At 48.1% G+C, this 21,599-nt stretch overlaps 1 protein-coding gene across 3 annotated transcripts; it reads left to right on the top strand.

Moving 5' to 3' along the window:
• Positions 1 to 393: 393 nt before the first annotated feature.
• On the top strand, positions 394 to 21,493 carry CBX7 (chromobox 7). 3 transcript variants are annotated; one of them, XM_063322456.1, is made up of 6 exons: positions 394 to 787; positions 2,179 to 2,222; positions 6,274 to 6,339; positions 6,872 to 6,938; positions 7,534 to 7,873; positions 19,395 to 21,493. In XM_063322456.1, the coding sequence occupies exons 1-6, from the start codon at positions 719 to 721 to the stop codon at positions 19,409 to 19,411; spliced, it is 603 nt and encodes a 200-aa protein (XP_063178526.1). In that variant the 5' UTR covers positions 394 to 718; the 3' UTR covers positions 19,412 to 21,493. The 3 variants fall into 3 exon arrangements, with proteins under 3 accessions (XP_063178526.1, XP_063178524.1, XP_063178525.1); XM_063322454.1 differs by lacking the exon at positions 19,395 to 21,493 and adding an exon at positions 9,946 to 17,075 and having other exon boundaries at positions 398 to 787; XM_063322455.1 differs by lacking the exon at positions 19,395 to 21,493 and adding an exon at positions 9,949 to 17,075 and having other exon boundaries at positions 399 to 787.
• The last annotated feature ends 106 nt before the right edge of the window (positions 21,494 to 21,599 follow it).

The raw sequence follows: 21,599 nt of genomic DNA, 5'->3' as shown, positions 1-21,599 counted from the left end.
TCCGTGAGGAGGCACTCGGAGCCGGTGCCCGCACAAGACGAGCCACACCGGATTCCTTCTGCACCGGGCCGTGCCCCTCCTGCCTCCACACTTTGGTCACCCGGTGGTTTCCCCACACGCCGCCGCCGCTGACACGCGATCGCCGCGGGCCATTCCTGTGGAAAACACTCATTAAACACCGCCGGCTTTGCGGCGGCTGGAGGCCGCGCCGGTGGCGGGCGGCGCTTCCTTCACGGCTCTCCCCGGTTTTGGACACCGACGGGCCCTTTCCGTGAGGAAAGCGGGGCGCCAGTGGCAGCCGGGCTCCCGGAGAAGGGAAGCGGCAAGCCAGGGGAGGCGGTGGCGGGGGGAAGCGGTGGCTGAGGAGAAGGCGGCGGCGTCCCCTCAGGCGGTTCCCGCCCAACCGGCGCCCCGCCCCCCCCCGCGCGCCGGGGAAAACATTGCGCAGGTTCTAAAGAGGGGCCGGGGGGGGGTGGGGGGGGAGAGGAGGAGGAGGAGGAGGGGAGGGGGTGCGGCCGCGCGCGAGGGGGGCGTGTGAGGGGGAGCGGCGGGTAACGGCCGCCAGCGGGCAACGGCCGCCGCCGCGGGAGGCAGCCCCGCTCGGCCACCCTCCCTCCGCCTTGCGACCGGCCGGGTCCCCCCCCTCCTCAATCCCCAGCACCCCTCACTCCCTCCACCACCGGTCGCGGGGGCCGCTGGTGCTCGTCCCGGCCGCTGCATGGAGCTGTCGGCCATCGGGGAGCAGGTGTTCGCGGTGGAGAGCATCCGCAAGAAGCGCGTGCGGAAGGTGGGCTGCGGCGGAAAAAAAAGGGGAGGGGGGCAGCGGGATAACACACACACACACATACACACACACACCGTCCCTCCCGCAAGCGCGGAGTAACGGTCTGGCGGTGGGGAGGGGGCGGCGGCAGCAGCGGCGGCGGCACCTGCCTGGGGCCGGCGGGGGAGGGACGCGCGTGTTGGCGGGAGTTGATCGCGGGGTGGGTGTGTGGGTGCTTGCCGGGGGGGGGGGGTGTCTCCGTGGGTGAGGTTCTGTCTCTGTGTGTCACTGCAAGGGGGGGTGTCATTGCACGGCGGGGGCGGGGGGGTGGTGGTATTCAGTTTCTGCAAAAATCAGTGGCAGCAAACCGGAGGGTTTGGGAAGGTTTGGCAGCCGAATCGGTGACTTAGTTTCCCCACGGGTGAAAACGCTCTGCCTCCCCACAGGGAGGGTGAAGCTGTAAACACGCACCGTGTAGATGTCCTCACGGGGCGGGGGGGGGGGGAAGTTCCTTATAGGGCAGCGTCTTCGCACATTGGGAAGCTGGTGAGCCCCCCATGAGGAAAAGGAAACTGTTCCCCCCGGCTCATGTACCCCAGCGCTTTGCTGTGCTGTCCTGCGAAGGTGTCCCCAGCTGCAAGAGTGGCACTTCGAGGGGTGGTCATCCTGCACACACAAAGGCCTCTGCCGTGCTTTGGGAAGTGCTTAACAAGTCCCTCAGTATCATGCTAAATATTTTGATAGTTATGCACATTCCTCGTGGAGCCCTCGAACATGATTTTCAATCACTACTCTTCTTTTTTGCTTTTTTTGTTCTTTTTAAATCTTGTCCTTAGAGTGAACAAATAAATGGATAACTGAACTTCAGCTGTGAGCTGCTGTCTGCTTGGGTCAAAAGGTTGAGTGGCTGTGATGGACTGTGATGTGTTTGAGTAAAGCGTGTAGCAACTGGAAGGGAACATGCCGAAGAGGCAATTCATGGGTTCTGAAATACTGTATTTCTTGTCTCTGCTTAAAAAAAAAAATAAATTCTTCTGACACTTGCTCCTGGCATACATCTCCCTCTCGTGTTTATGCATGCTGACTTCTTGTAGGATTGCCTGTAAATGCAGGAGTGGTTGTAGTCTTGCTCTCCAGTTGGCTTTTGGGCTTCTGCCTGCTAGGCTTCTGCAAAGATATGATCCCAAGCTGATGGTATTTCAAGCACTCTTAAATACCCCTGCGTGCCTCTTTTCTGGGCAAAAAAGTATAGCAAGTGTAGTTGAATAAGGAAGTGGCTTTGTTTTGAAAATAAGGTGATGGGAAATGAGCTTTTCAGTTGCAGAATTCAGTCTGTTGATTGGTTGCATCTCTTACTGTAGCCCATATTTGGTTGTGGAGTTCACCTGTTTTCTTCTTCCTTTTTCCGCCCTTAGGGTAAAGTAGAATACCTGGTGAAGTGGAAAGGATGGCCCCCAAAGTAAGTTCTGTTTTACTTGTCTCTTACTCTTTTTCTTTAATATTCAGTAATAGCTTACATTGTATCTCTGCAACCGAGCATCTCATTCTTAATGGGTAACCTTTTCTGCCTCATTCAAACAACGATAAACAAAAACAAAGAGCCACAAACCAAAACCAAATCTATTTCGAGACAGGCAGTTGAGGGATACAAACCGTGTACCAATCTGTTCTCACTGGGTTTTGCCACCACTGAAATATTCCATTGAGATGCTTTCTAGATACAAATGTTTTAAAATTCAGTATGAGTTCAGCAGGGAACCCTGATTCTTCTGAACTTGGAAATGCTCCTGCTTTTCTGAGTCAGCATGAAGGTGGCCCCACATTATTTTTAGGGCTATATGCAGCCTTTTAAAATAGGAAACAAGTTGATGGTCTTGTCTTGTTGTTTTACTGCTTTCCCTCTGCAATTCACAAACGGAAAGGGGCAATGTTTCAGATGTATTGATTGTAGCCAAATGCAGGTGATCTTTGTCCCTTGAAAATTACCGCCATGCCTTTGTTTCCTTGTCCTAAACCTTCTATTATTTTGAGCGCCTTTTCTGCTTTTGCTTTGGTCGCTATGTTGCAAAAAGGGGAAAATATTTTTTTTATTGCAGTATTGCTGTGCACTGCGTACAGATACTTCTTTTATTAAAATGCATCTGCCTCTGAAGAAGAGTGATTGCTCTGTGCCTAAACAGTCAGTAGAATGCTTTGAGATTAAAAGGATTAGGTAACTGGAGAATATTACTATGTTAGCTAGCAGTCCAGCTAGCTGGCCAACCCACATGGGGACCTGTCTTTGCTTTCCTGTTTGTAACTCTGTGTGTGTACATACACAGTGTGTGTGGGTATGACTACATTACATGTGCAGTTGCACTGCATGTTGCTAAGCAAAGGCGGGCTGCTTTTACTGGTTTCATCCCTGCAGTTGGAAAGTGGGGCCTGCTAAAATGGTTATGACAGATTGTACCCAGTGTCCAAGAAGTTGAAATGTGTTCCTGCGTGCCTAATCCTTGTGCGTAATCCTTGTGCTTATAGGGCGTGTGTGAATATAAGCAGCTTCCCCTCTCTGGTGGTAGTGGGAGAGGGTGACTTTGTTCTTGACTATAAGTTCTGCTGTCAAAGTGTCACCTTGCACACTTGTTGCGTACCAGTTGCCATGTACTGTGGGTCAGTTCTTGGACCGTTTCAGCCTCCTAAGTAGCCAAGCCTAATTTAATAGCTGGTAGAGGTTGGGAAATGTATTTGTAGCCTGTGAGGCACCATCCCCTTTTGGCCAGAATACTGATGTTTATCCCATTCTCCTTTCAACAAACGCATTGAGGTCCTTCTCTTGTAAAGACACTTGCCAAGAAGGTGGGCTGAGGCATGGTGTAATGTTTCCTTGGACAGAGCAGCCCTTATTCTTACTGCTGCCTTTCCTTGCCCTGCGCCTTGGAACTCTGGGGGAGCCAGAAACTCTCCTTTGGGAATTAAAAGCATAGCCCTCTGCCCAGGGAGCAAGGGTATGTTAGGGTTCCCTTCTTTTGGTGCTGTGACATGTCCAAACACCTTCCCTCTTCCCCCAAGCCCCAAATCTGAAAGGTACTGATTTTCTTTCTTTTTTTTTTTTTCCTTCCCCTTCCATTTTAACTGTTCACTCGGTTGTTTGAGTTGCATAAAACCAAGATGCTTTGAGCATTGAAGACACTTTCATCCTGCTAGCAGTCTCTGTTCCTTGTTTCTAAACATACATATGCCTGTGATGGCATGCAGCACTACAAGCTGTTTGCTTCCAACATATTGCATATCCTCATCCCATGTCATATTTCTCTTCATTCCCTTCCCCAACATTGTCACATTGCTCTTTGTAATCTCTGCACCAGTTATCCCATCATTCCCATCAGAGGCTTCACGGAAGGGAATAAGGATGGGTCAGTAGTTTGCTGCTTTCCCACGTAATTGGTATTTCACTTTTTTTTTCTTTTTAATTAAAAATTCTTATTAATGCGGCACGTCTGATTTCTGGATTGTACTGCTGGAGTCAGGGAATGGAGGAGTTACAATCTGATTCTAGCTACAAGCTTGTTTACAACTTGTGTTGGAGTTAAGAGGGGAGGGGGAAGAGGAGGAGTAGAAGGAGGGGGAAGGAAGATCATATGATCTATGTTTTCCAGAGTGCCTGCTCTCTGCAGTTCTGCTGCAGCCTGGGCTGTGTGTACCCATATATATAGCTCTGCGTGTGTGCACGCATGCGTGCGCATTGCAAACTGAACCATGTTTTTTTTTATATGCAGTGTTTTGCCACTGCAGCGAAGCCAGAAACTAAGCTGCAGAGAAAAAGGCAACACCCACCAGGATTTTTTAAAAGCAAATCCCCTTTATTCTCCTGCCCATGAAAATGTCTCTTTTCCCTCACCTTGTGTTATTATTTTTCTTAAATTTGTAGAATGAGTGCCAGAATCCCTGCAGCTGGGAGGAAACCTTCCTCTCTTCAAACAGCATCTTGGCTTTGACAGCTCACAGTCAGGTTGCTGCAGGAGGCTTAAGCAAAGGAGGGAGGGTGGGAGGGATCAGCTGGTTACGAAGACATGTCTGTTCTTAACTCTCTGATGTACAGTGCACCTTGGGATATCTGAATTTTATATTTTTGTTTCTCCCTTTTGTAAAAGAATTGTACTTTCATTTCTAGAACCATTCTCCAGGAATGCTCATGTATTTCAATACCTTTCTTCTGTCTAATGGAGAGATGAAAGGGAAAAGCGTTCCCAAACCACCTCCCCTGTGTACATATATGCATGTATCACGTGCCCTCATGTGCAGCCCTTGCTTCATCCAGAAATGTAAACAGCCTAAAATGCTTTCCCACTGGTTAAAGGCACCGATAAAAATGCAGCTTTGCCACCAGCACGTGGCTTCTCTCTGGTCCTTCTCCCCAGGGTCTGGGAGCAGCTCTGCCTCCAGGCCCTGGACCTTGCATTCCAGGAAGATTAATGTTCTGAGGCATCAGGGGTTTCAGACTTGCTCTCTTGCCTTTGAGTTTGTATGGTAGAGACATGCCACCCACCTTTTCTGGGCAAACATGACCTCTTAGAAGCAAACATGCCAAAAGGACTACCTTGTGAATATTTCACCTTCCACAGTGGAAGTTTTCTCCCTGGTATTAAGTGCTGCTGTGCACTTTGGGAACCGGATTTGGCATTGTTTGCTGAGTGGGTTCAGCCCATTCCTGAGCATCTGACTCCTATCATAGCTGTCTGGCAATCGAGGAGGGAGATGGGGCAGTGAGTGACACTGTTCACAGGCTACCTTCAGAGCATCAGGCTTATTTTGAGTTGTTGAGGCAGCCCTGACCACAATGCAGATGGGTTCCTCCTGCACTGGTACAGAAATACTGATGACCTCTGCTAGATAGAAATAACCTGCAGGGGGAGTCGAGCAAAAGGAGGAATAGTTGGAAAGTTGCCATTAACTTGCCTCAGGGCCCAGGTCTAAACATGTTTAGTTGAATGGCATCAGTGGAGAAAAATTAAACTCTTCTTAAATGAGTACTTTCAGCTCCAGTGATTAGAGGTAATTAATAATGCAGGTGAGAAAGCATACTTACTCTTTGAGCACTCTAAATTAAGAGAGACCTATTTTTCTGAAAGCTGTATCAGATCACGTCTCATTGTTGCATGGGGTTTGTTGGGTTTGAGGGAGTGCTGCAGATGAGACCTGTTTAGGCATTGACTTAAAATCAGTTTGTAAGTGTCTGCACAGGCTTTGCAAACAGCATGGAGGGGGCCCTGGGGAGAAAAGCCTTCCCTGTTTTCCTGTAAAGAGCTGCTTGACGCTTGGCCCTGCCTGTTTTGGGAAGGGGAGATGGTGTCTGCAGGAAGTTGGGGAGGGAATGGCTGGGATTCCTCAGAGCTCTCGCAACGTTGTGGCAGGCCCCACTGACCCTTGTGAAGACAGTATCCAGGGCCTCAGCTTACTGGTAGCGGGCCTGCAGAGAGAATGTTTCATTAAAGTATTGTTTACTTTATATTCCTTATGTTTTTCTTCAGATACAGCACATGGGAGCCAGAGGATCACATCTTGGACCCTCGCCTGGTAGTGGCTTATGAAGAAAAGTAAGGGCGCATGTTCTTTCTCTCCTTGGACACAGGAAAAGGAACTAGTGTCTTTATTTCATAGCATGCATAAAGTTGTCCTGTTGTCCCTACTTCAATCAAAGATGAGATGTGTAGCAATGAATCCTGCTTGATCTCTGTACCCTGGTGTTGGCTGAGGAAGACAAGAGAGGGTTAAAGCAGCTTTGGTTGGCACTGTTCAGGAAATGAGGCCAAGAAGAAGCAGCATTGAGCCAAAGAGCAATCAGTCTCAGGTTTTAGTCAGGTCCAGGGCTGGACTGGAGTGATGCAAGGTGATAAGTTTCTCTAACCCATCCTTGATCAGCTGAGTCAGAGAAATTCCCATATTCCCTTATTGCAAGGCTTTCACTCTTACAAGAAGCAATTCTGGGATGTTTTCCAAGCCCACACTGATTGCCATTGGGTTTTAATGAAGGAAATGAGGGAGCCGTGCTGCGAAAGATAGAAGTCCCCACTAGGTTTTGTGCCATGGTATTTAGTACTCAGTTTGATTTGTGTTCCTCTTTCACAGGGAAGAGAGAGACCGTGCATCAGGGTACAGGAAAAGAGGCCCCAAACCAAAGCGCCTCCTACTGCAGGTAGCCTCTTGCTCTTCTGTGTATTTCTAACTCATTAGCTGCTGTGCTGCTCCTCTGCTCACAGGGAGGTGGAAACTGTCCGTTGCTGTTGCATGGACAAAATCGGAAGCAACAAGCTAACACATCAACATGAAAACAGCGGGTAGGCAGATAGTTTTAACCTGTTACCTGAAGAGCCAGCTAACTTGTCTTTAAAAAAGCAAAACAAAACAAAAAACCCCAAACCAACAACAGCTCTTGCTCTCTGAACTTTGGGTTTGGGTGGTTGCAGGTTAGCTGGTTTGCCTGCTCTTTTAATTTCATGTTGGGCTTGGACTTTCCATCATGTTAAAGGCAGCCACTGGTTGGAAGTGGAGTTCCAGCACTCTGACTGTGGCCGAGCAAAGTTGCCAATCCTAGGAAGCACGTATTAGGAAGAGCTTAGATGGCAGTTGAAGAGGTGAGGGAAACAGTGTTGTAGAAGCAGAACATCTCATCCTAGCTCATCTAGATATTCAGGGACTGAACAAAGAACAGCTTCCTGGCTTCCAGGTGGGAGCCTTGACTGTATTATCAGATTTATGCGCTGACCCTTACTGCGTTGGTGTCTTGGCAGCGGCTGTATGGCATGGACTTGAGGAGTGCCCACAAGGGAAAGGAGAAGCTCTGTTTCTCTCTTGCGCGGAGGTTTGGAGGAGGAGACAGTAGCCTGCCAGGGGCCAAGCCAGGGCAGGCAGAGTTCTCGGAGAAGACTGGGGGAGCAGTCCTGCCATTCTCTCTCCGGAAGCAACGCAAAAACCAGAAGTACCTGCGACTGTCGAGGAAGAAGTTCCCCCGCATGACAAGCCTGGAAAGCCGAAACTGCAGGCATGAATTCTTCCTGAATGATGCAGTGGGTCTGGAGGCCAGGCAGGACCACGAGGACTGGGAGGCTGTGCAGCACACCAGCAAAGAAGGTAAGGTCAGACACCTCTTGGCTGTGAAGTTGTGGAGCATGCGAAGGATGCACTGCATGCTTACTCATTGCTTGCCTCATTCTAGGATTGTGATTTAGATCAGGTCCTCAGAGCCGCCCTCCTGGCTCACATTGTGGCTGTCTTGTCTGCAAGTTCCTTTCTTGTTTGGATGAATAGCACAGATTAATCTGCTTTTTTGGTGCTGTTGCCTCTCGTAGTCTTATATAAGTGATGTCCCTTCCAGTGTTAGAAAACATGTGGAAGATATTGCAAGTTACTCCCTTCTTACCGTTTCCTCCCAGCAGAGGTGACATGCAGGTCTGATAGTGGTGAACTCTGCCTCTGTCCGCATATCCACACGTGTTCAGCCTGCTGCTATGCTAAAAGGAGCTTGGCTGGCAGTGGACAAGCTTGGACACCAGCACTTCTCTCATAGTGCTGCTCTGAGGACCATACAAGAATGCCGCTAGGAACCCATAGTGTATTCTTCTGCCCCCTCCTTCCCTTTTCTCTCCACACCCCACATCCTCTAAAGTCTCGTGCTACAGAGCTATGTGAGAGGGGGATGAGAGACACGAAGTGAGGATGGTAACTCCTGCCTGATTGCACTGAGTAGGCAGCATGAGTGTAGGCATGGGAGATGTCCAAGCACATTTGGTATTTTGGGGAAGGATACCAGCATCTTGTGCAGGAGGGCTGTGGGATGTGCGTGTTGCTCTGAGTTACCAGGGAAACTCTATCCCTGCATTATTAGAGCTTCTGAAGGCGTAGCTTTCCTGAGGAGTGGAAAACCAGGGCTTGTGCTGATTGTAGTAGCTAAGGGAATCCTATTACTCCTTGCTAGGAGTAAGCTGTTAGCCAGGCTGGATTAGGCAAGATTTGGGGGAGAGGGCTGTGTTCTGGGAGTCAACGCTATCCCCTCCTTTTTGAGAGGGACTTGAATAGCAGCCAAAATCCAGGGAGGCAGCAATGGGGATAGCAGAGGAACCCAGTGTTGCATCCTGGTAATGGGCACGTATGGGGCTGTCCTCCCCCTAAAAACATTAGGCTCTAAAGTGCTTGAGGATCAGAAGAGTGAATGGCACTACAGAAATGTGAAAATGTTTTTGTTCTCCCCTTGACATGCTGCCTGCATGGAATTCCAGTTATTGTTAGAGGGGATTGGACTCCTTCTGAGGTGAAAGTAGGCACCCCAGGTATTTGAGAAAGAGGACAGGAAATACACTCTTAAGGGTGTATTGTTCCTTGCCCAGGTTGGGACAAGATATATAATACAGGTATAGTGACAGGGAGAGGGTATGTTTTCCTTTCTCTGTGTATTTTTGTGGCTGTCTCTGGGGATTGGGGGGGAAGTGAGGCTTTGGGTGGCAGAGGGACTGATAATTATTCTTACAGTGAGAAAGTGCAGGGACCCTTGATTTTTCTTGTATGGAGCCATTGGTGAGCAAAGAAAGGATATGAGAAAGGGGGAGCAGCCTCTCAATGAAGCATTATTGATGGATTTTTGAGAGAATTGCACCCAGGCTGTGTCGCAGGTGCAGTACAAGGAAGACTCTCCATTTTGGATCCCTTTGACTCCCGTAGGAGTGTCTGAAAAGCGTGTGTAAGAGTTTGATTTTTGACTTTTCAGCAGGGTAGAGCATTTACAAGCAGCTGAGTTCACAGCTGGATGAGTGTGCTTTGCTGATACAGAACCAAATTAGGCGCTGAGATGGGGTAAGAGGTATCAGGGAATTGTGGATAATTAGATAAGCTGGGTGTTGTTACAGGGTCCTTTGACCACTGTGTAGCCTGCTCCAATGCCAGTGTGTGTCTGGACACCTTTGCTACTTTTTCCTTTTCCCATTATATTCTGCAGTGATCCTCCATTTTTCCTTAGCCTCGTGAGGGGAGGACTTGCCCATGCTCTTTCTTGCCTTGTATGTGCAGACTCAGTACCGGCTGATTTCACCCACTGTTTGTCAGAAAGCAGGACCCTTTTCCATACTTCCCTTCCCTTGCTTCTTCCTCCTTTCTTCTCCTTCAACCTCTCTCTCTCACTAACATGCTTTTATCTGCCTCTCCTTCTGCAGCAGATGTGGATGGCAGCCTCCCTTGGATTCCCACTGTGCCCCCCAGTGAAGTGACAGTGACGGACATCACGGCAAACTCCATTACCGTCACTTTCAGAGAAGCACAAGTGGCTGAGGGCTTCTTCCGAGACCGGAGTGCGCAGTTCTGAATCTCTGTTTTCAGTGCTCCCCAAAACTAGTGCTTTTAGGGTGGGGCTAGGGAAGGGTTATTTTATCCCTTGAGAAAAAAAAATCCAAAATGTCTCCTCTTAAAATGTTTACAGACACCTTTTTTTTTTTTCTTCTCTGCTGTTTTACCCTTTCAGATACGCAAAAAAGGGCAGTGTAGGGGGCGTGTGTTTGTCATTGCTTTGTCCATCTGAAAAACTGACAGCCCTTTCCCTGGCAAAGACTCCCCTCCTAGATGTGAAAGCAGCAAGCTGAACAATTCCCCTTTTATCCTGTTAAGTGGCAGCAGCTGCATTTGTGGGGAGAGGGCATGTGGAGGTGGAGAGAGAGCTGTATCTCTAGCCTGCTGCCTTGTTCTGCAATTGATATCCCTTGGATGAAGATACTTCTCTGTGCATTGCTCTTCCCACCTTCCTCCTCCCTCTCTTCCTGCAGCAGTGAGAGGTGATTGAGCCTACCTGTGTAGATAACTCCAGCCTGTTAAGACTTTCTCTCCAGTGCTGTTTTCCCTGTGGCCTGCTGTCAGGACTTCAGAACCATTTTTGCCTGCCTGTGGTAAGTCAGTCTTTGCAGCACGGGTCCGTATAGACAGCAGAGATTTCTCCCTTTGATTGTTGATCATGCAGAAAGACTGAAATGCATCTCTGAAATCTACATTGATGACGTAAATTCAATTTGCCCTCATTAAAAGCTCAAACCCAGAGCAGTTGAGACATACCATTCTGTATATGCTAAACGGGATTTCCAGGCTCGGCTCGGCTGTGTGAGGAATGCACTATGGAAAGTGGGGTGTTCTTACCCTTTGCCAAATTCAGTATTAATAACAAATGCTGCCCTGAATCTGTGGTAATAAGTTGGTTGAAAACTGACTCCTCTCCCCTGGGAGGAGGGGCTGATAGAACAACTGAAGCATTGCCTGTCACTGCAAAGATATCCAAGATGCTGGCACAGGCCCAGGACACAGGAATTGGACAGAACTGAGCTAGGAATGGACCTTGATTAGCAGCAAATTCTGTTCTTGGATCCCATCGAGAGATCCAAGGTAAACAACATGTGGGGAAGGCATGCATTAGATTTGAGGAGGGGAAAAAAATTCTTAATTCTTAGCAATGAGAATTCTTGGATTGTACTGCCTGAGTAATATTCTTCCGTGATGCCAGTCTCCTCACAGTATCTGTGATCCTGTACTACTTTACTGATGGGAACTTCCCCTTGGAAGGCTTAAAAATCTTTGCCAAGGAAAGTGGTCTGCATTTCAATAGACCCTGTCTGATCTTGCACTTAAAAATGCCTTGTGCTGGACTGCCTGTGACACTTTGAGGTTTTTGAAGAATTGCTGTATTTTGAGTTGGTAGTTTAGCATAGTATCTGTTCTTGCACATGCATGTTCTCTTCCATTTTTTAAAAGCAAATTTTATTTAAATAATGTAAAACTTTAAATATAGACCTTTTCCTATGGAAAGCAAGAAAGGTAAGCTAGAGTCTAAGGTTGGAACTGCAGGACAGAGTGCTGCAGGGTAACTTTGGCTACTGTCATGATTACTATCCTTAAATCCTTTGTTTCCTCTCCCTACCCCACCTGATGCATCTCCTACCTGCTGTACTTATTCTCAATGAAGCTACAAGCCTTCTAAGCTATGAGGTAAAGACACCTGTGGAAATCCTAAATATGTTCCTTTGAAAGGCTTGGCTGCTGACCTGTGGAATTTGGGAGCTCTGGGGCTTCTGGTCCTCCAAACATCTACTTTTTGCAAAGTACTTGGACTGCCCCTATGGTTTTTATTAAAAGCAGATTTTACCTAAGACAGGATATGGCAGCTCCATGTAGACTTAGGATTTCCCCTTCCATCTCAGAGCTGTTTGAGCAGGCCTGTCTTCCACTGCATCATAGCAGTTTCAGGATCACTGGGAAGATCTTGAATTTCTGGACTAACCTTTTGTCTTTCAAAAGAAGTGACATGGGAGTCTTTATTATGGAGAAATCTGAGAGGGTGAGAAGTGGAAACTAGGGGGAGGAAATTATGTGGTGGGAGGAAGAGTGAGTGGGAAAGAAGCTTGCAATAGCTAGCAAGGGCAAATTGATGAGGTAAGCGTACAGGCTCAGGATGTTTTTTGAACGTGGGTGTCCAGAGCGAGGCTTCTGAATCTGGAGGTGTACCGTATAAACAGGATCGCCCTCTTTTGCAGGATGTGGGGTCAGATGGCGTTGCCATCGTCACCCCCACACACACCCTCTTCCTGACACCTGCCAAATGTGCTGAATACCTGCATCTCTCTTTTCTTGTGACCCATGGACATGCCACATGGCTGAGTCCATTCTTGAGGGTTGTAGCAGGTTATGGTTGCAGAAGCTTAATATTTTAGTTTATTTTCTTAAAAGTCCTGAATTCCAGCTCATCCTGCTAAAGCTTCATGGCATTTATAGGATCTGGCTTCTTTATTCTAAATGCAGCTCCTGCCACCTTTGTCCTGTCTTCATATCAGTGTACAAACACACCAAAAAAGCTTCCTATTTACTAAGGTTCCTGTCTTTGGCTGACATTGGAAGCAACACCAATCCTGCAGCAGGAAAGAGCTTGTCCTAATAAACTTTATTTCTGCTTTTCTGTCCACTCACCAGCTGAGACTTCTCAATGTTTTGTTTTGGCATTTCTCTTTAAGCATCTTTTCTTCCTCTTGCAATGGAGTTTTCAAAGACCTGTGGTGGTCTTTCTGAGAGGATCTACCCACAGCTTCGTATCTTAATAATTTTTGGGGTCAGGCTAGCTTGTTTTCTGCTGGTGACTAATCATCTCACTACACTTAGGGTTGAACAAAGTACCTGGCAACCATGCTGCTTTGTGTAGAGTCCAGTGAAGAGTTAACCCTTATCAGGTTAAGATGCAACAAGTTGCATATGCATGGGTTTGGTTTGTGTGTGTGAGGAGGAGTTTGTGGTAGGAAACCAAGCAGTTACTCTGTTAGTGTGGACTTTTTTTTTTTTTTGACATTCATGTATTCTTGCTTATCTTAAAGATCTTTTTGAGAAGATTTTTCTCTTGGTCTTTTTAAAATGTTGCTCTGTTCCATATTGTCTGGTGTCATATCATTGTAAACTTCCTTGGTAGAGCTGGCCTTCAGGGACTTTAAAATTAGCTTTATTCCACTTCCACAGGTGTAGAGATGTATGGGGGTTTTACTTGTGATGGCAAGAGAGGTTGTCTGGGTTTACTTGTCTCTTCTTCCCAATACTGTCCATCTGCCAGTTCAACCCAAAATCTGAAAATTGCATTGGGACCTCTTGGGCTAACATATCATGAAAATCAGATGCTGTGCTCGGAGCTTCGTTAAGCATTCTGTTTGATTAGAAGAGCCAGAATAGCATCCAGCTGAAGCTGAGTTTAATAATTCTATTTGAAGCACAAGCCGAGAATAGAAATGGGCTAACTCTCTCATACCTCCTTTGGCTCCATGGCTGTAAACAAGAAAAACAGACTTCAGCCAGTTGAAATTACTGAACTGTATGCAAGAAACAAACTTCTCGAAGAAGAACAGTTCTAACAGTCATTCTTAGAACTGTTTTGATGTGAGAACTTACCAGCCACATTTGGAGGACAGACGTTCTTATTCCATAGATCTTCTCACAGTGAACTGGTTGTATGTATGACAGAGCTGAGGGGCTTCATGAGATTGGAAAACCTTTATTGTTAACACTGTGGTTTAAAAAAAAAAAAAGGGGGAAAGGACTGCCTCTGTTCCTGGATGGTTCTAAACTAGATGCTATTGCTCTGTTATATAAGTGACACCTTGGAACAGAAAGTTTTAACTCATAAATAGTGGCATTAAGTAGCCTGGTAGCTCCTGCATGCTCCTTATTGTCTTGCATTTGCTTGGGGTCCCTTCTGCTTGTGAAGTCAGACCAAGGTGGGGTTTTGTTTTGTTTTTTTTTCTTTTTCAAGCAAGGCCAGGATATTATTGTGAGAACACCCAAAAGCAGTTTCATTTGCCAAAATAAGCCCAAATTTGTTAGTGAATTGACCCTTGCTTATGTTGGAGCCTCAGACAGAAAGAAGCTTATTGAGAAATGAATGGCTCTTTTTTGTTGTTAGTGTTGTGAAACTGTCCAGAATTGTTCTTCTGGTGTTTTGTGACTGAATGTATAAAATTGTTTGTTCACCTCACAGGGGGCCCTTGGCCCCAGTACTGTTTCCTGCTGTACACCAGCTAGTGCTGTTTGATGGTTTCACTGGAATAGAGAAGGGAGGCCTTGCACAGGTCAAAAAATAGGCAGGGTAGCTCATGCAAGACCCTTGGTGGTAGCCACAACAGAGGCTGGGGTGCGGAAGACAGCAGCGAGGGCTGTCAGCCACATCCATGTACTTGAGCGAAGCTAAATCTACTATCGCCTCTCCACCCCTTCCTCTCCTCTCAAGCTTTAAGTATGTGCTTTCTGAAGCAGAGAAAGTTCAAAAACCTCCTTTTCTAAAGCTAATTGGTATCTACCCATCTTCTGTTCCTCCCTTGCTTACCTGCAGCCTCGGAAGAAGAGGGCAGTGGGCCTTTCTAGGAAAATAGTAGCGACAGCTGCTTGTCCGGGAAGAGAAGGGAGGGAAGGAGTTGCCTCAGACTTGCTCTTGCTAGGCGGTTGAGGACAGGCCTCTGGGTGAGCTGGCAGAGAGTTGAGAGAAAAAGCATGTTAAAAATGCAAAGAACTTGTAATGGAGCTGATCCCTTGCATCAGTAGGTGGATGTCCCTCAGAGTTCTGAATGGGCCCCGCAGAGAAGAGATGGTCAGTGCTGCATTTATGTACCTGTCTTTTACCACTTGGGAAAGCAAGGGAGATGTGTACGTTAACAGCTCGCATAAGGTAACTTCTACATGGGAATGTATAGCATTGGCACATACGATAAAGGGAACGTGCTTTTGCCGTGCTTGTGTAAAACAGTTCTCTCCAAGGGCATGGTAAACTTGTTTTGAGACAGCAGCTTATGATCAAGAGACCACGTTGTCCTCTGCCTGCTGAACTTACTGTGCTTGCAGAGAAAGCATGAACCTTCTGGGTGTCGAACCACCTGGATTCCACCCAAGCAGCTGGTCAAGATGGGAAGGCTTACAAAACAGCCCCAGGACAGTTGGAAGGAGAGAAAAGCAATCACTTAAAATTGAATTCAAACCCTTCAAATCCTTCCCTGTAACAAGCACTTCATGAAGTGATGACCCCTTTTTCTCTTCCAGCTCTCTTTCCCTTGCACCCTTAATTTCTTAAAGCACAGTGGTTTAGCAGGGAGCAGGTGGGAGATGATCCCTATTTAATTGGGAGTTGTAGAGAGGAGCAGAGCTCAGCGGGATCACGTAATGGCTGATGGGGGGAGATGGATTGCTACCAAGTTGGGATGGGGCAGAAGCTTTGCTACCGAGATTGTTTCCATCTGGTGTGGGCTGCTCTGCAAGGATGCTGGGGGTTCTTGTCTGAAGCGCAGTGTGGATGACGTCTGAGAGCGCCAGTCGGATGTGGAAAGGGATAGCTCATAAGACTGTGCAGAACCTCTTATCACAGCTTATCTCGTTACTGGGGTAGCAGAGTTTTGACTGGGAGGGGGATTTTGGAGGAGGAGATGGAAAGCCTTTTTTATTATTATTATTTTTTAACCAGAAAATGTAGTGTCAGCACAAAGAAGCTTTTTGCAAATCTGTCAAAATGTTAAGCAGCTTATTTTTTTTTTCTTTTAAATCTGAAGTATGTTTTGAAGCACTTTGGAAATGCAAAGCACTAGGAGTGCTAACTACTCCTTATCGTCTGTCTAAAAGTGGCATTTGAAAAGCAAAAGATGTATCTGTTTCAGGCCGCTGGCTGCTCCTTATCATTTTTCCAGAGCTGCCACCCGGCCCTTTGCCTCCCTCCCAGGGCTGCAGGGGGAGCATGTTCCAAAGGAGGGCTCCCTAAGAGAGGAGAGGAGACCTGCGGAGTCCCTCGCTTGCCTTCAGGGTGCAGGTTGGTTTCTTCCCTCCCCACCTCCTTTTGTCTGAGGAAAGGGAAAAATGAAGTTGTGTTTCAGTTTGAGTGGTCCTAGTCTGGAACTACGACCACTTCTTCCAGCTCTGGAGGCATCTTTATAGAGTTTCCTGTCTGAAAAAATTGCACCTTATTAGCTTAGCTGAGGAACGGGGAGATCTGTCCTTCTGCAGGGAGTGGGGAGAGGAAGGGAGGGCGAACCAGGAGCTGTCTTCAATAGCTGCTGGATTTTTCCAGAGGCCGTTTCCTCACCTCATCTCCAACACAACAGCAACAAAAAAACTAAAATCATTTAGATGAAGCTTTTGTTCTGCGTAGCTCAACAGCCGTTTGAGCAGGTCAAGATGAGAGAATCTTTCTTCCCTCACCTAGCCAGCTCTACAGCTGGGGGAACCCCAGTTCTCTCGCTGGGTTTTCAGCACCAACCTTTTCCCTCAGCGTACGCACATCATTTGGATTCTCTTGCACACTGACTCATCTAATTTGATACACTTCCCTTCTGCTGAGGGGGGGGGGAAGATGGGGGATGGGGTCAGTTAGAGGGGAGGGTCCCCGACTATTTTTGTCCTTGTCTCTTCAGTTGTTGCTGTTGTTCCTGTCAGCACGCTAGAGTATCTGAGTCTTTGCACACAGAAAGCTTCCTTTTGCACAGAATGAGCTTCTAGCTTTTGTACAGACTAATTGAATGTATCTGGGGGGGGTGGGGTGGGGTGGTGGTGAACAGGGAGTAAACCAATTCCAAACAAACCAATCGGAGTATAATGCCTTTTCTGAGCGAGTATGTGCTGTGAAAAGGAGACTGTAATAGCAAAGGGAGGGCAGGCTCAAGTATAATTTGACACAAAGTGTGGTTTTATTTTTGTACTGATATGGATAAGAGACTGTACAGCATCTATTTATTTAGATGATTTATGTGGTAAATGTTGCAAACAAAATTATTAAAATATTAAATATGAGAACTGACATTTACCTAATGGTCTGTTTGTGTGGTCATTTACCTCCTCTTGCTTTAATTCTACAGCAGAGTTATTTTCTGCCAGTCACTTCTGTTGGTATAAACATGTGGCGTGGCTGGAAAAAGAATGGAAGATGTGTGTGCTTGCGTGAGAAAGGCCAGTAAAGAAGGATCGATGAAAAATGGAGCCTGCAAAAGGCTGTTTCTGACATTATTCATTACTTTGATTCGAGGAGGTTAGGTTTTTATTAATTTTTAACCCGCTGGGTAAGTTAAAGCTGTACAGAGGTGACCTGGGATGGTTGGTCTTTGATGGATTAGAATTTGAAGAGGAGAATGACGATGGCAGGGTGACTGCTGCTCTGGGTTAAGGGAGTTCTTGATGTCCTTGCACAATGCTGCGCTGGCGGGAGAGCACTGGTGTGCCCCATATCCTGTGTCTCTTGTGGGAACAGAGAAAATCTGAGGCGAGACCTGGGCTGCTAAACACGGACTGTGCTGGCTGCCAGTGGGGAAGCCCACCCTCCTCCAAGCCAAAGCCTCCAGTGGGATGGCCTGCAGGGCTTTCAAGGCGCTCCCTGGGGAGCACAGCAGCTCTTGGGTGGAGTTTGGCACCTGATTCACCGCAGGTAATGTGGGACTGGGCCGAGGAGCCCGAATCCTGGGACAGCTGATATTCTGCGGAGAGAATCCCAAATGTCATTTAGTCCCCTTTGGTTTCTGACTTGCTCCTGTCAAGGCGTGTGCTTCTTCATCCTCTGTGGAGGGGGAGGCTAGCTGTTAATCGAGGTACCTCAGCAGGCGAATGGGGCTGTCTGAGATGTCTCCAGTAGATATAACATGGGGGTGAGCCCTGCATCCCAACGCAGCCATGACGTCAATCACAACAGCACGTGGAGCAAAAGCGGAGGGGGTGTGTTTCCTGAGTCGGACGTGGCTCAAGGCAGCGTGGTTGGGTCTTGCCCGCATTACTGAAGTGCAGTCAGCGTGCTTGCCGTGAGCTGGGGAAGGCTGGACTTGAGTGATGGCATCGGAGCAGGACTCCAGCCAGCCACTTGGGTTCTGGCAGCAGCTCGTGGGTCAGGTGAAGTTGTAAGAAACTGCAGTGCAGAGTTACGGGAAAGCCTACTCTGGAGATTGTTTTTTCCTACCCCTGCCAATGCTGCGGAGGCTGGCTGGCACTAGAAACTCGTAACGGCTTGTCCTTTCACATGCATGTGTTGGTTGGATTAAAGGTTAATCTGGATAGTACTACTATTTTTTAATAATCTGTTGCTATGCTGCCCCTCTGATCTGTGCAGTGCAGCCGACTTGCCTTGTGCAGCTCTCTCCTGGTAGGATGGATGCCTGAGAACAAGGGCACTCAGCCCCTGCTACGGTGGGCAGCACCCGAAAGGGGAAACTGCACGGTTTGAGCAGCTCGGTGTTCTCTGAGAAGCATGGAGTGAACGGCAGCGTGTGTGGCCCCTGTGATGGCAAGTGCTGTCAGGAAGCTGGCGGTCACCTCCCCTCTGTTCAGCGCCACTCGCCTTCCCTGCTCTTGGTCCTTCTCTCCCTAGTGTTTTCCTCGCCAAGCGACTGTTTTGGAAGCAAGGATGCAAGGAAGGGATGGGGAGGGACTCTTTATGAGGGAGTGTAGTGATAGGATGAGGGGTAATGGCTCTAAACTGAAAGAGGGAGATTTCGATTAGATATTAGGAAGAAATTCTTTACTGTGAGGGTGGTGAGGCACTGGAACAGGTTGCCCAGGGAGGTTGTGGATGCCCCATCCCTGGAGGTGTTCAAGGCCAGGCTGGATGGGGCTTTGAGCAGCCTGGTCTAGTGGGAGGTGTCCCTGCCCATGGCAGGGGGGTTGGAACTAGGTGATCTTTAAGGTCCCTTCCAACCCAAACCATTCCATGATTCTCTGAATCCGGGGAACTTGTGTTATCACCCTGATCCAGTGGCAGCCTGGGTGGCTGGGCCTGCTGTGGAAGCTCGTAGGCAAGCCCCTGGGATATCATAGTACCCCAGTGGTGTAGGCACTGCATGAACGCCATGGGCCTTCTCTCCACTACATCAAAAAGTTAGCAGGCTGGAGGGGTGGCTGTTCTGGCCACGCTGAGCCACCCATAACTGCCACACGGGGAGGTCCGTGGTCAGCTCTGAGGGGTCTGTCTTTGCTCTTGTGCATTTCAGAGTTGCCGTTGGGAGATCTCACCACACTTTGACAGGGAGGACCATAGCGCCGAGGGGTTTTTTTAAAAACCCATGCAGGGCTTGCTTGAGGGGCTAGGGTGTGTGCAGCTGCTCTGGTTCCTGGTGTAGGCGAGGGAATGACCATTTCTTTACAGAAATCTGCCACTCCTGACAGCAGCTTCCCTGCAGCAAACACCAATGGAGTCAGCTGATCAACCCTTGGAGCTGTGCTAATGGAGACAGTCGGTCTTACTCCTGCCAGGTCACGGATCCGCAAAAAAATGAGCCTGGAGGCAGCTAACAGCTTTGAGCAGGTGAGTTTTTCCCTGTTATCTAGTGCCATTTGAAAAAAATAAACAAAAATGTTCTTGCACCTGCTGCTCTCCCCCTGCGCTGGTACATCGCTCGCCAGGGATTCTGGTGAGAAAGGTCTTGTTGGTCCCCAAGGCTTATTGCTTCTCTGGGCTAGCAAGAACTGCTGCGGCATAGTCCACAGCACCAGGGTCTTGAGGGCAGTGAGGAGCCAAAAAAATAATTTCAGTGCCCGTAGTGAACAATAGCTGTTCAGGGAGAGCCATCTTCCCAGGTTGTGGTTTTGGTTTGGTTTTTGTTTTTTAAAGTGTTTTACTGGAAATGTGAATGAAACAAAGGAAATACCCAACAATGCTCCGAACAGCTGGATATGCTGCTGCTATTTTGCTTTGTGACAGTAAAAGTCAGCTGAAAGAGGCTGGGGCTGGGCAGTACCCGTGCAATGGCTGCTCGCTGTGGCAGGAATGAAGGTGCTGCTGATGGGTGGAAGGAGAAGGTGACTGGGAAACCTTTCCCCCGAAATGCTGCTGCCCTTCCTGCCCCATGGCCTTGTGCTCCTGCCCCGAGGGGAGGCGTGATGCTGGTCACCCGTTTGTCAGTTTGAGGACAAAGCCATTGGTCACAGCTACTGCACGTGTGTTTGTGTAGCTGCGTAAGGACTTTCTCCCCATTTTGATTTAGGAGTGCCTGCTTTTTAGGGTGGATGATATTGGTGGTTGGAAGTTCAGTTATTTGACACTCCGCCAACAAGTGTAAAAGCGGTTTTTTAAACAAAGTGAACAGTAATAAATGCGCCAACTTAAATGTGGATGGTGTTAATGAACACTTAATGTGCAAAGTTTAAAAAAGCAAAAAGCAAAACGCAACGGGTGCGATCAGCTTGCTCTTTTGAAGTCACCTTCAAGCGTATAAAGAATTGCAATTAAACAAAATGGTGTCTAGAGAAAGGGGGCAGTCCAGAAGGACTTGTCCCATTCTAGGTGAGTCTCTTGAGTGATCTGGCTGGGGTTTTGTTCTCAGTTGGCCTGTGATGGCAAACACCTGAGAAAGGGCCTCTTACCACCTATTCTTTAAGCAAGTGCTATGACCTAAATGCAGAATTATCAGTGGTGAAGCGCGCTGTGGTTCAGTCCCTGACCGCAGAAACACCTTGTTCTGAATTGTTCGCATCTCCTGAACCCAGGGTCCATGTGACCGTTCGCCGTCTCTCCTCTGTCCGCCTTCAGCAACTTTTCCATCCACCCCCCTTCGAATGAGGACAAGGCAGTGGGGAACGCGTCCTCTCTTGAGTCACTTTTGCCTCTGCTCAGAGAGCTTGTGGTGGCTGCAACACTTCAGCTGCTGAGGTGAAAAAGAACAAAATGCTGTAATGGATCTTGCCTGAATCGTAGGCAGTGAGAAAAAACACTCATTCTCTTACCTGCCCACCTTGATTTTGGGAAATCCATCCCAGCTGGTACTGGGAGATAGAGATATATATCTCTATAGCCATTTCCAGAATATCCTCCTCCCGAGTGGAACTTCTGAGTTCCAAAATCCAGGGGAGGCATGTGGAGAAAGGGTCAGCAAAGGCCCCAGGGGCTGTGAGCACTCCCTGCCAGGCCGTCTGGAAGGCGGTGAGTGGAGCGGTGCCGGTGCTCTGCGGGTACCCGGTGAGGCAGCGGTGGGTTGAGAAAGAGCATCAAAAGCAGGATGGATGTTGCCTACAGCTCCCCCTTCTTCCAGAGGGTCTCCTTCTGAAACGCACCCCCTACTTACCCTAAAAACGGAGATAAAGCAGGAGAAGGTGCCATCCTGCTGTGCCAGGTGGGAGCTCCAGGTACCGGAGGGCCATGAGCTCCACACGAAGGTGGTGCAGGGCCGCGAGCTTCCATTTTGAATCCGGGAGAACGATTTGTGACTGAGGGTTTTTCTGTTTTGTCTTTTTAGCACCTGCGAGAGCGCGTAAAGCACACTGCAAATTCAATAGGATTTTGCAGTAACACTCAGGGCAGGGAACTCCTCTAAGTGACTTAACATTTTTCTATTTTTTTAATATTTTTTTTAAA

The sequence above is a fragment of the Chroicocephalus ridibundus genome, chromosome 1 (genome assembly GCF_963924245.1).
Source record: "Chroicocephalus ridibundus chromosome 1, bChrRid1.1, whole genome shotgun sequence".
Lineage (NCBI taxonomy): Eukaryota > Metazoa > Chordata > Aves > Charadriiformes > Laridae > Chroicocephalus > Chroicocephalus ridibundus.
The sequence above is the reverse complement of the archived record's forward strand: the minus strand, read 5'-3'. Positions and strand labels throughout refer to the sequence as shown.